Consider the following 12,635-nt stretch of genomic DNA (forward strand, 5'->3'; position numbering starts at 1 on the left):
TTTTATTGTTTAAATATAAATTAAATTATGGCAAATAAAGTCAATGAAAATATGCAATTGAAATAACTTACATTTTCAGCATTGATATGTTTATTTCTGTTTTTCTCTATTCCAGTTTGGCAGCTGCTCAGCGCATGAACGAGGAGCACGCTCTGATCGCTGCGTATGTGAATCGCCTCCAGAGCAGCCCAAGGTGAGAGAGGTGCAGGTTCATGGAAGGGGTTGGATGGGATGGGGGGGTGGGTGTTGAAATTTTGTTTTCTTATTACTATATTTTGATTTTCAGCTAAGTGGTCACTAGTCTTCCTGGGTCAAAAACAATCACTTAAACAAGTAAATGAAAAATCTGCCTGATATTAATTTAATGTCTTATGAACTTTTTTAAATTAAATCTGTTTGTAATTTGTCTCATGTTGGTCGGAGCGTACAGGCTAGAAAACGTCACCCATTAAAAAAGTGGCAGCATGCTGTGCAGAACATCTCTTTCCCTCTTTAAAGCAGTTCCTTTTCCTTCTACTGGTTGCCTTTATCATGGTTACAGCAGTTTTGGTGGGGTTGGCATGATTTCCTACTGCTGGCTGCATAGTGGCAATCTTATCTCAACAGGCACTGAGATTTCCCATTTGACACTTACAATTGTTCACAGGGGACATTTGACACTTTCATACTCTGAATACTCAAGAAAAAATGACAGGTTTTAGAGGGTGTCTAGAGGTAAGAATTTGCTGATTTTCCTGCCGTGTGTGTGTGTGTGTGTAGTATGGACAGCCCCAGCAGGCAAGATGAGGAGCACAAACTGATCGCTCGCTACACCTCCCGCCTGGCAGAAACTGACGGCACAGGAGTGAGTCAATAAACACCTTGTTTTCTAACACAGTGAGCTGTAAGATACACAATCAGGGAGCTCTGTGTTACATGTACACAGAGCTCTGAGGTCTCTCTCTAATCTTAAAGTATCTGTTCTTTCAGTTGTTAGCTGTTAAATGATTATCCTACAGGCCGTGTTAAACCAGACAAGCTCCAGTAATGTTGTGCGTTTCTTTTAGGTGATACCTAACCGGAGCATCAACTTTGATGTGAACAAACAGAAGAGGGAGCTTATTGCTCAGCTGGAGTGCAAAAACAGGTAGAAATGTCTAAATATATGTTAAGTTATTCTTTTTAAATCACTACCTCTAAGTTTGACTCCCGCTCTTGTAAGTCTGTAGTTGTGAAAGTATATACACTAAATATTATGACTTAAGGTGTCCCTATCTGTTTTTTCCTAACATTAGAGATGAATCATCTTTTATGTGGAAGCATATCATACAAGTGATGCTAGTTATAATGGTTGTTAAATACTTAAGCACTCAAAAAAAGTATGTAATACAACAAAAGTGCATATTCTTATTAGCTTACTGTAATTCTTCATGTCTACAATATGCATCAGTATGTCGTGTATCTCTCCACAGTCTTAGCTGACCAGTATGTTTTCCATTTCCCAGAGAGATCTTGGCAGAGATCAAACGTCTCCGTGCACAGCATGACGCAGCGTGCCAGGCCAGCCCGGAGAAGGGCAGCACCAACCCGACTCTGCTCGCCGAGCTCCGTCTGCTCAGGTAAACAAAGTCTTCACCGTAGACCAGACTGTTTAGGAGCTGCATTGTACGGTCCCGTACTGCACGTTTAAAAACATGTTCTTATATGTATACTTAAAACTTTTTGTGTTTTAACTAGAACCCACAGAAATGATACCTAAACACAAACACAGTCAAAGTTTGTCAGCCGCAACCACCATGTCGTCCTTACTGTTTGCCATGGTGTCACATTTGGCGGAAAATGTGCTGTATTGCTTTGCAGCTCAGAGGGAGAGTGCTTTATAGCAGATGGTGTTGACAGATGGTGGAATTTTGTGTAACGCCAACGTAAAAACTCTTCCAACATATTTATGCTTTTCAGTAAAAAACAAAACCTCAAAGGAAGAGGAGGGAGACTTGAAATTAAGCAACTGTGCTTGTGAGAGAAATGCAGTGATGGTGATGTAAGGATTATGTGCTCATGTGCTTTTGTGCACTGATTGCTTATAAAAAAAAAAAAAACCAGAAAAGTAAATGAACAATCTGCCAGGGACAGTGGGTGGAAAATAAGCCTGTATGACTAAGTCTGGCACTTTACATGAAGGCTCAAGTGCTCCTGTTAATTAATCTGCATCGTCACTTCTTAAATATAATAAACATAAACAAGTGTGGCACAGAGCAGCTTAAAATCAATTTTGTATATATATTTATATGATGATGCTGCAGTCCCTTGTTGCTGCAAAAAACTTCACTCATACACTCATACTTGTGGAAGCAGAATGCATGAGTGTGTTTGGACATGGCCACCTGGGGGCGCCAAATTTACAAGTTTTCTAATTCTACACATTGTGGCTTTAAGTTGTGGAAATCACAATATGCACCGTTTACTTCTTTGTGGTTAGAATATTCAAAATAAACTGTAATGAATGTTACAATTATCTGAAAGCTTTTATCATCTGAAATATTTGCATGTGTAGTAAAAACCAAAACAACCTTTAAGACACACATTAACACTGTCACATAATTTAAGACTAGACTCTGTTCGATGGGAACTTGTTATGAACGGGTAGAAAAGGGTTGAGTTAAGTAAACTTTATTGTTCTAGAGGGGCAATTTGTCTTGTCAACAGCGTGATGGTCCTTTTCTTCACATTAAAAACATGGCAAAACAAGAGTATTGTTTGATACGATGACAGTTGCTTCACATAAAAAAACCAAAGGGATATTTCACAATGCTTTTGACATCACAAACATGAAATATTACAGGAAAAAAAGACAATTAAAGATGCTAAAATGCTACAATTTTTGTACATTGTGATGATTGTGTGCCATGTGTCCTTTTGTCATTTTAGCTCTTCTACAATTTTGTGTTTTTTGTCTGCACAAAATAAAAACAAATCTCAACTCAAGTGCCTTAAATAATAGAGATAAAGTGTTCTCTTGAAACCTTCTGTCACTCGGTCTGTTGGGAGCTTTACTTTTGGATCATAATGACTCAAATCTGGATTTGCTGTATGACTCAGACTTTTGTTTTACTTGTTTATTGACCCATTAATCCTACCATGTGATGGGAAGCCAAACAGGATTACTTTAATGTCCCATCCAGGCCGCTAACTGTTTGGAAAAAAAGATTATAAACACCTTTTATATGCTTGTCTCTCTGTTCTGCCGTCAGTGACATACGCTGACTCTTAAATCTTTGTGTCCCTTTGCCTCCAACTTACTGTAAATACTGCAGTTAGGATCCAAGTTGTGCTTCTTAAAAACGCTTTTGTGGCCTGTATGATGAACATCCCTGATGCGTCTTCCATCTGAGGACCATTATATGTTTTGTTTCAGTGTTTTGGGGTCCGTTTCCAGTCTTATGACACTCTCATGTTGCAGTCAGCTGCCTTTGTCAGATTTGATGTCCACTGAGTCTCCTCTTTCAACCCTGAAACTAAAAATAATCTAGGAAAATATCAAGGATTTATGACCATGTGTTTCCCCTGTCTTTCATCTCCAACCATCCGTGTTTCCATCCAATTTCTTTAAGATTTTTGACTTTTTCAGGCTTCACCTGACTTCTACTTAAGTAACATCACTCTGTTATTTTACCGGGAACATACGTTTTGGCAGGATCTTGATTGTGTTTTATCTGCTAAACCTCCTCAGTCATGGATCCAAACTAAATAGCCTGGACTGGAGTGTGATAGGACCTTCCTACGTTTATGCCAGATTTTAGTCGTCTGGTTGACGATACTGTTTATGTGGCTTTGTGGAAATGAAGTTGCACTAAATCTAATCTGGAGATGCATGACATTATATGTGTAAATAGGGCCAGTAAGTGTAATCTCAGACATTAGCTCACTGTCCTTTTTTCCTGTGTTCTGGAGCCTTTGTAACCTCCAAATATTTCGGTCTTACAGTGTTGTCTTCTGGCTTCTGCGAGTCCTTCGTCATGTTGCAGTAATGGCGTCTCTGTGTGTTTTGCAGACAAAGGAAAGATGAGCTGGAGCAGAGGATGTCGTCTCTGCAAGAGAGCAGGAGGGAGCTGATGGTGCAGCTGGAGGGACTGATGAAGCTGCTCAAGGTGACACGCGCGCACACACACACACACACACACTCACCGCCTATTGTTTTCAGCATGGTGTACTGTCACACACTAGAGGGCAAAGTTTCCCTCTTTCTTCACACCTCTCTGTGTTTGTCTTTACAGTAACAAGCTTCACTTTTCCCTCTGCTATTTCCAACTTAATACATTTCACTCTTTTTTCGCTCTGACCTTGTCTGACCTCTTCTTTTCCATCCTTTTCTGCCCTATTTCTTTTCCGACTGCTCATGTTGTGGCGCTGTAGGATGAGGAACAGCGACAGGCAGTAAGTGTACCCCCTTCTGTTGGACTGTCAGTTGTAATGTGTGATTCAGCTCTAATGTAATGCAGAAATGTCAAAGTCAATCAGCTTTACATGCAAAAAGGAAACTGCCTCATTTTGGGACCTTAATAATGCCTTTTTCCCAGCAGTTAACAGAGCTTTACAGGGAGATTTTGTCAGCTGCATAAATGATGTGTAACGACTCTTAAACATCCATCTCTCAGGCGCAGGCAGCTGGCTCTTCTCACGCCTCTCCTTCCCGGCCGAGCCCGTCCACTGTCCGCTCTGTAGGTGCTGCGTCTCCCCAGGTTCACATGTACCCTCCTCAAGACTCACTGGCTGGGGTGGGTGGGGATGTACAAGAAGCCTTCGCCCAAGGTAAGTCTGGCACACTCAAGTAACCTCTAATGTGATGATATAGCTGTTTATATTAAGAAGAAGAAGAAGACATACTTTAATAATCCCAGAGGGGAAATTCAATGATTTCACTCGTACATGCAACACACACATAGGCCCAAAATACAGACATGCACAAACAGGAGCCAATGGACATGCATTTATAGAGAGATGTCAAAGTGAGGGGGCTGCACATGGACATGCCCGCGCAGTCGGGGGATTTGGTACCTTGCTCAAGGACACTTCAACAGTGCCCAGGAATGGAACTGGCATTTTCTAGCTACCAACCCCAATTCCATGCTTGGTCCAGACCAGCCACCCTCCGGTTCTCAAGCTAAATCCCTACAGACTGAGCTACTGTCTCCCCTAAGGGAAAAATATTTCTGAAATGCAACTCCGGTCACACGTGGAAAGGCGTTAAGGCATTAAGTATAATAAGTGACCATTTTCGACTAATTAATTCAAAGGGGAAGACCCTTCATTTCTTTCATCTGACTCACTAGTGATATTTTTCTTTTTTGATTTAGTACTGAATTAACGTTTACATGTTGTTCCACCACTTTTTCGAGCAGCTAAACAAAATCCTTGTTCTGACATTAAGCTTTCAGATAATTAATAAGTTCTCTGATGCAAGTAAAGCGAATATCTTGCAGTTGTGGACAAATATGACGTTTAAGGACAACATCTTGGACTTTTCAATTATTGACAACCATTTTCTGACATTTATGGACAGATAATGAAAATATCAATGGTCACAGCCTCCACCTCTGGTTTGCTTAAAAAACTGTCCAACTCTAACCCTTAAAAGAATGGTCTGAATAAAGGTTCATCTGTAACAACAATTGTGCTGTAGTTCCAGCTGTGTCCACCACATATACTTACTGAATCAGCTACAGTCGTTTCCACTGTTTCAGATTAGTTTCGCCTTATTAACAGTTCATGTTGCTGTTAAACCTTCAGAATTCAATATAAACCACTTGTAAACAACAAATAGTTCAATAAGCTGCCCAATTGTCAAGCTGTGTCACAATCAAATATTATGTTAAACAAGAACCCAGAAATTACACAATATTAGAGAATTGATGTGGAACATTGAATTATATCGAGTCACAGTGTATTCATACTACAATCTGATGTTTGCTGCAAAGGATGGTTAAACAAAGTTTCTCTCCAGCTGCTGGGAGCTGTACAGTGTCTGTGTCTGATAATGTCTGCTCTGCTTCAGACACTCTTGAGAAAAAATATGGGTTGTGTTTTGAAGTTATTTTTGCTTAATCATTTAAATAGCTTCTTTAAAATTCAAATCACATCATATGCAAATTTGATTTTTGAGTGTTTTTATGATTCTGTTATAATTGGTGCCAGAGTGATACAGAATTATAGTGCCATTTAGATCTCATGTAATGAATTGTATTACATTACTGTCATTGAAACTGTCTAATTACTGTAAATCTAATCTTGTGATTGTTTGGGTTTTTTTCTCACACCTCTTTCCTGCAGGCCCGAGAAGGAACCTGAGGAACGACCTGCTGGTAGCAGCCGACTCCATCACCAACACTGTGTCCTCACTGGTCAAAGAGCTCCACTCTGGTACACACAAATAAACTCTCATACACATCTGTATATACAAACACACATTTCCATGGTATTCTGCAGATTCCAAACAATGTCTTTGTCATTTTACATGACATAATGATAATAATAATAATAGGTCTTTGGAAAGTAGTGAACTTGACTTCTACCCTCTTTTGTGACCAGATGATGTTCGTGAGGAAGAGGAGAGACTGCTGAACGGAAAGGACAGAGGTAAGTTCATCTACAAAGTATCTCTATCCTCTTTACATGCTAACAAAACTTCACACTAACATTAAAATGCTTAACCTTTGCACTGTGACTAACATGTGTTGCTGATTTCATTTAAGCTGAATAAGTACATATATCAATGTAAGGGGGGCATTAACAACCTTGCTTAATGTTCCCTGTAAATTTTGAAGGTCCTCAGCCTTTACCTCTAACTGGGAATCTACACCGACACTTTAGCGTCAGGTGAACATGCACGGCACGTAAGCGTCACGGCAGCATCTATTTTGTAATCTACACCGGCTGCGACTACAGCAAATATGAGTCTCAAAGTTAGTTGTGATTTCTGGCCATAAATAGGGGTGGCAAAAGGTATGCAGTCTGCCCGGAAACAGTGGAAGAAGACAACTTTGCAACCGACTTGTAGACTTATTTCTTAATTGGGCATAAATTCTGTGTTTATGTTGGATGTAGAATCAAATGAGAATGAATTAATGGGATTGGTTTACCCAGATGTTGAGGAATTGGACAGATTCATTGCTCTTTCAAATGAATCTTGCCTGCTCATCAAGCCTGTCAACATCTTCAAAAGGAAACTGAAATCGAAGTTAAAATTAAGAGATCACATGCTTTGACATGGATTCCTTGGTTGTGGGCATGTATTTACATAGCAATCAATGGCTTTCTACGCTTCTCTGATGCGCATCAGAGGGGAAAAGTAGAACAGCAGAAAATTACTTTCATATTACGCCTGCCTCCTGCATTTGACTCCTGTGTCAAAAATGCGCTTCAAATACGTTGCCTGTGTAGATTCCCCGTAACGTCCTCTTTTGCTCATGAAAAATTTCTCTATATGACTTTAGGAGGACAATAAACTCACATTTTAACAGTGCATTATAAAGAGGACCTTTTAGGTCATGAAGAGAATAATCCATTATGGTCCCCTGTTGGTCATATGAGAAGTTACAACTTTACCATTATGTAAATCCCAGCAGAGCTTTGCACAGCTACAACCTGAGCGTACATAACCCAAGACACCTGTGTGGATGTGAAGCACATTAAAACTTGAACAGTGCATCATATTTTATCAGCTGATTATATGTTTTATATTTTAAATGGATGTAACTAATAGCTGTAGTTGTCAGATAAATGTAAAGAATGGAATAAAAAGTAAAACATTAACTAAGAAATGTAGTACTAAGAAATGCCGGGGGGAACAAATTCACTGACTACCTATATGGAGTTAAATTTAGTGAATATTTTAATACATGGTCAACAATTTTTAGTGCAGACCACTGTCTGCTCAGCTGTTTGATACTGTTTGACTGACATCTGAGTATTGAGAGTATTTATGTTTTTGTGTTGCACACTTAAAGTTGCTCTGGATAACATCATGAGCTATTTGTTAAGACTTGCAATGCACTTATTCCTGCAGCTTTTCCTGCATGTCTTTTTGTGTCTATGCACCCTCGTACGCGCACTTATTCTCCAGGTGCTCTCGTCTGCACCGCAGCAAGCTTCATTAACATGCCGTCTCATTAGCCGTGCTTTATGGAGCCCCTCCTCTTTACAAGGGGACCGCCTGCGGAGACGGGACTTCCTGGTCGGCTCCCGGGGCTCAGACTAAGCACTTGTTAGAATACTAACCTGCAGTACTAACCCCGCCGACCCCCTGAACAGCCAGACAGACAGGAGGCCAGGGTTCAGCCCCACGTTCAATGCAGTTAAGTCTTAACAGTTAAAAGATAAAATACTGTTTCAGACTCTCCACAATAAAGTTCTATTGAGTTAGCCAATTTGTATAGCACCTGCCAAGTACAGTTATGTTTGATGTTTCTACGCTAAGAGCTGCTCTGGTTCTTATTAGACTTTCTGGCAGAAACACGTAGCTCTTGTTTTAGCCTTACACTGTATCTTCTGCTCACTGCTAACAAACCATTTTCTCTCTTTAGCAGGTTAATGTGATCGCAGGACAAACAAAAACAGTAAGTCATCCATTGTAATGCCCTTTAATTAATACAGGATGAGAAACACTCTCGTGTCGCATGACAAAAAGAAGTAGCTAGCTGAGACTGAACTTTTACTCACGTTTTCATTATTGAATCAGAAATCAATCAGGTAATGTATTTGTTAGAAAGGCAGACTCTGACATTTTTCAACTTTGAAACAAAATGTCTACGCTCAACTTTTATGAGAAGCTGTGGGAGTGTTGTGATGACTCAAAGCAACATCTTGTTTATGCGTTTGAACTTGTTTGCACAGGCCTCCAAACGGCACATTTTTGGTTCCTCCAGTTAAGAGATAATAGTTAAAAGCTTAGTTTATTTCCTTTTTTGAGAGGAGTTTAATGAGAGGATTGATACCACTTTTTGTCCGTACCAAAAATTCAAAGCCACAAGCCAGTTATCCCTGTGGTCACTTTTCTGACACCTCCTGCTTAAAACCCAAAAAGTCAGAAGGATCGTGAGGCCCCGCTTTCACGGTCTGTATTCATGGTAAGCTTAGCTTAGCATAAAGACTAGCCTGGCTCTGAAAAATCAGCAACTCTAACGCTCAATAACATGTTATCTAAAAAATCAAAAGGAGGTTATGTGCGGGACTATGTCTTTGCCAGGGGCAGTGACTTCATTAGGATAAGAATTAAACATATGAGATAAAATGTGTTAATAAATTAGGTTTAGAGCTGCTGATGAATTGAATTGTTCCTCCTGGACAGAGCTAACACTACCTCCCTATTTCCAGTATTTATGCTAAGCTAAGCTAATTAATAAAGCTGTATTTCCTTAAAACAGAACATACATGAAGTAAACTATTGATTAGCTGTCTGACTCTTCTGTCTCTCTCTCCTCAGGTAGAGAGATCTTTCATCACGGCCAAAGAAGACGACCCTGCTGGAATTAAGATATATCCATATTTATCGTTAGCAAATGGGGATTAGAGCTCCACTGCCAATCAAGCAATCACGATGCTGGACACCAAATGACCGCTGGGTCCCTACTGATGTATAGCTGTGATTCTCTGTGTGTGTCTTGTCACTGTGGTTTTGCCTTTGTTTTTGATTTGATCATGCATAGCTAATTGAGGAGATCTGAAGCCTACTGATTTGTACTGTAGCATGTGTGTGTGTGTTCGTGCGCGCTCTGCATTTTCAAAGTTCAAGTAGGTGAGAGGGAAGTCGTAAAGAGACAGACGGATGCATTGAGGAAATTTGTGAAGGATAAAAGTGCAGGAAAGTTTCTGGAAGGAGATGCAGGAAGTTGCCATAAGGAAGAGAAAAGTTGTTATGTGAAATAGAAAAGAGAGTCAAAAAGACGAGAAGAGAGATGTAATGTTTTAAGTTTTGGCACTGTGTGCTTAGTATTTATTGCTTTGATTTGATTTGTGCTGTTTATTCATTTAGTTTAAATGTCGATGTGAGTGTGGTCAGGCCCTGCTGAGATGATAAGCTTTAATGGGACTTTTCCTGCTTTATCGAACCCGGCCTGGCAGCTCCCCCGCCCTCTGGCTGCGGCGATGCAGGGTGGAAAGTTAAAGTCCCAGTCCGGCTCCAGGTGTCTGAAACCTGGTTGAGATTCATGTGTCATGGGTGCTGGTATGATCGCAGCTCAGGTTGTCCAGGCTTCTCTGTGTATTTTGGTACTGCAGCAAGTCTCCTGTCAAAGAGGAGCTATCTGATTACTGTTGTGCGTGTGTGCGTGTGTGTGTGTGTGTGTGTGTGTGTGTGTATGTGTGTGTGTGAGGGGGAGAGAATTTAAAACTGTTGGCTTCAACAGGGTGAGTGTAGCAACAGAGTAGCAAAGTGGGTGGAGAAGTGGGCTCAGGAAGTATTTATCTTTTATTTTTTAAGGCTCAGTTTACTCAAGTTTCCCAACCTTAGTGTCCCAAGATAATTCAGGAGGAATAACAGAGAATACATTTGTTACACAAAATGTTGATTTTCTCTGAATTCTTCCTACCTTTAACCGTTTCCTGTGACCTGTTTTCAAACTTTCACATCTTCCGGACTCAAAAAGATAGATCTATGGTTACATTTAAATAGAACATACATATCAAGATATTATGTAAACAGAGACAATTATTTTCAAACAAGACAAGAAAAAAAGACAATAAGCAATCTCAGTCCTCAAGAGGCAGGTTAGACTTCAGTTCAATGCTAATACAATTCCTCCTGAGAGAAACCAAACAGAAACAAGATGAATGCCTCTGAGTACAGAGATAGAGAGAAGAACACAAACAGAGAGAACAATCTACAAGAAGAAGAGGACAGGAAAACAAACATCTCTTTTGTTAATCAACACATAAATAATGAACAAGCAATAAAGTTTTTTAAAGTACCTGCGTGTGCTGATGTGAAGTACAGAGAAAAATCCAACCAGACATGAAACGGAGTTAAAGATAATTTAAAACACTGTCTTGTTTTAATCACCAACAACATAACGTTGCGGAATTCAACCTTTTTTCTTAAAGGGCCAGTATGCCGTTTTTCAGTCTCAGTCCTATCATGCTATTATGGGGAGCTAATGCCATTATGATAGGAAAAAAAATGCAATTTCGCTCTGTGCCTTTGGAGGGAGCTATCCGCTTCTTCAATGGGCCCTGGAAAACCTCCGTCAGACTACGAAAAACACGTCATCTGGTGGAGGCCAGGGAGCTCGCTAAACTACACTTCCTCAATGTAGGACGCCCGCCTCCGATTCCATGTCTCGTTCAAAATCTTTAGGTTTGAAATGTAGACTGCAGACTTGAAGATTTTTTAGACGATCCACGAATCTCTTTGTATTTCGGATTGTGTACCGCTCTGAGCCGTTGCCTGCAGTGATCAATGTTCTTCATTGGAAAACAGTAATATTTCACTCCAGCTTCTCTCGTTAGGCCGTTCCTTTCAGAGGGAGGTGCGCAATGCATGCTGGGTGTTGTAGGAATGTAGAATGGGCGAAACCACAAGATGTCAACATTATCGCTTCTATCGATTACAGAGAACACCAGCTTTGACTGACAGTGGCTTTTTCCAGGGGTGAATTGCCCCTTTAAAATATTCACATTCAAAGTCTTATGAGCCAACGATCCAACCAGGATGTTCGATTTCACCCTAAACATTATCTATTGAAAAATAATGTTAACATACCAAAGACTGCCTGCCCAAAAGATCCCTCCACACGCTTTGCTACTCTTTGATACCTTTTAAACTACCTGTGAAAATCTTAGACTTGTGAGAGTTGAAGTTCTCTGTGAATATTGAATACATCTAGCACCCAAAAAAAACTTTAGACTGAAATCTTTATGCAAATGTAACATGACCCAAAGTGACTAGCAGAGCTTGTGTCAGGTCAGGTTGATATATTTTCTTGTAACAGATGAGAGATAATTTTAACTCAAGTATATTTTTCGCTTTTCAGGGTTTGGTCGGTGCTCATAGGAATCTGTTCCAAACTGTATCGTACGTTTTTGAATCAGTTGGACAGTTTTTGTTTTAGCTTTAAAACTCCACCAGCCCTCCACAACATTTGCCTGCTCATGACATTTAAAGTCTTTGGATGATTGACAGACTGTATGAGTGATTTAATGAATGACTGAGCTCGTGTTTCAGTGTGTGCGCGTGAAAGAGAGAGTGAGAAAAATCAAGACTGACAGGACAGACACGTCCTAACATGAAAACTGTTGATAACTTCAGCTCCGCACTTGTTGGAGCTGATGAAAAGTGTGAAAAGTGTTGATATTTCTGTGTTTCATCTGCAATAAATCATATTTAACATCAAACTCTTGAGTTCTGTCCGTCTGTGTGACTCTCCAGGAAACAACCGACCGGGGCAGCAACATAAAAAACAAGGGTATGTGAGGTATAATTCAATCGCTTTTCCATGACTCAACACAACTATATCATAGCCATGACCTCAGCTTTTTATTCCCTCCTGGTTTGTTCATGTTTCTTAAAGTTCCTTTCCCACGTTTCCCTCTACAGTTTGGCAAGACAGACATCTTATGTAATAAATCTGTGAAACAAGCTGGAAACTACACTCTGCTATAATCCC

At 40.1% G+C, this 12,635-nt stretch overlaps 1 protein-coding gene across 6 annotated transcripts in view; it reads left to right on the top strand.

Annotated features, from left to right (window-relative positions):
• Positions 1 to 10,618, top strand: part of LOC138585342 (dystrobrevin beta-like) — a 28,337-nt gene extending 17,719 nt beyond the window's left edge. For 4 of the 6 annotated variants that reach the window (XM_069657643.1, XM_069657646.1, XM_069657645.1 and 1 more), the window contains 11 exons: positions 116 to 193; positions 760 to 844; positions 1,047 to 1,126; positions 1,485 to 1,598; positions 4,031 to 4,127; positions 4,393 to 4,413; positions 4,635 to 4,788; positions 6,307 to 6,396; positions 6,565 to 6,612; positions 8,559 to 8,591; positions 9,458 to 10,618. In XM_069657643.1, the coding sequence (XP_069513744.1) occupies positions 116 to 193; positions 760 to 844; positions 1,047 to 1,126; positions 1,485 to 1,598; positions 4,031 to 4,127; positions 4,393 to 4,413; positions 4,635 to 4,788; positions 6,307 to 6,396; positions 6,565 to 6,612; positions 8,559 to 8,566 (775 nt within the window). In that variant the 3' untranslated portion in view covers positions 8,567 to 8,591; positions 9,458 to 10,618. The other 2 variants (XM_069657647.1, XM_069657649.1) reach the window with 2 other exon arrangements.
• Positions 10,619 to 12,635: the final 2,017 nt, after the last annotated feature.

The sequence above is a fragment of the Semicossyphus pulcher genome, unplaced genomic scaffold, assembly GCF_022749685.1.
Source record: "Semicossyphus pulcher isolate SPU_LCO1_2020_fin unplaced genomic scaffold, fSemPul1.0.p SCAF_11, whole genome shotgun sequence".
Taxonomy (NCBI): Eukaryota; Metazoa; Chordata; class Actinopteri; order Labriformes; family Labridae; genus Semicossyphus; species Semicossyphus pulcher.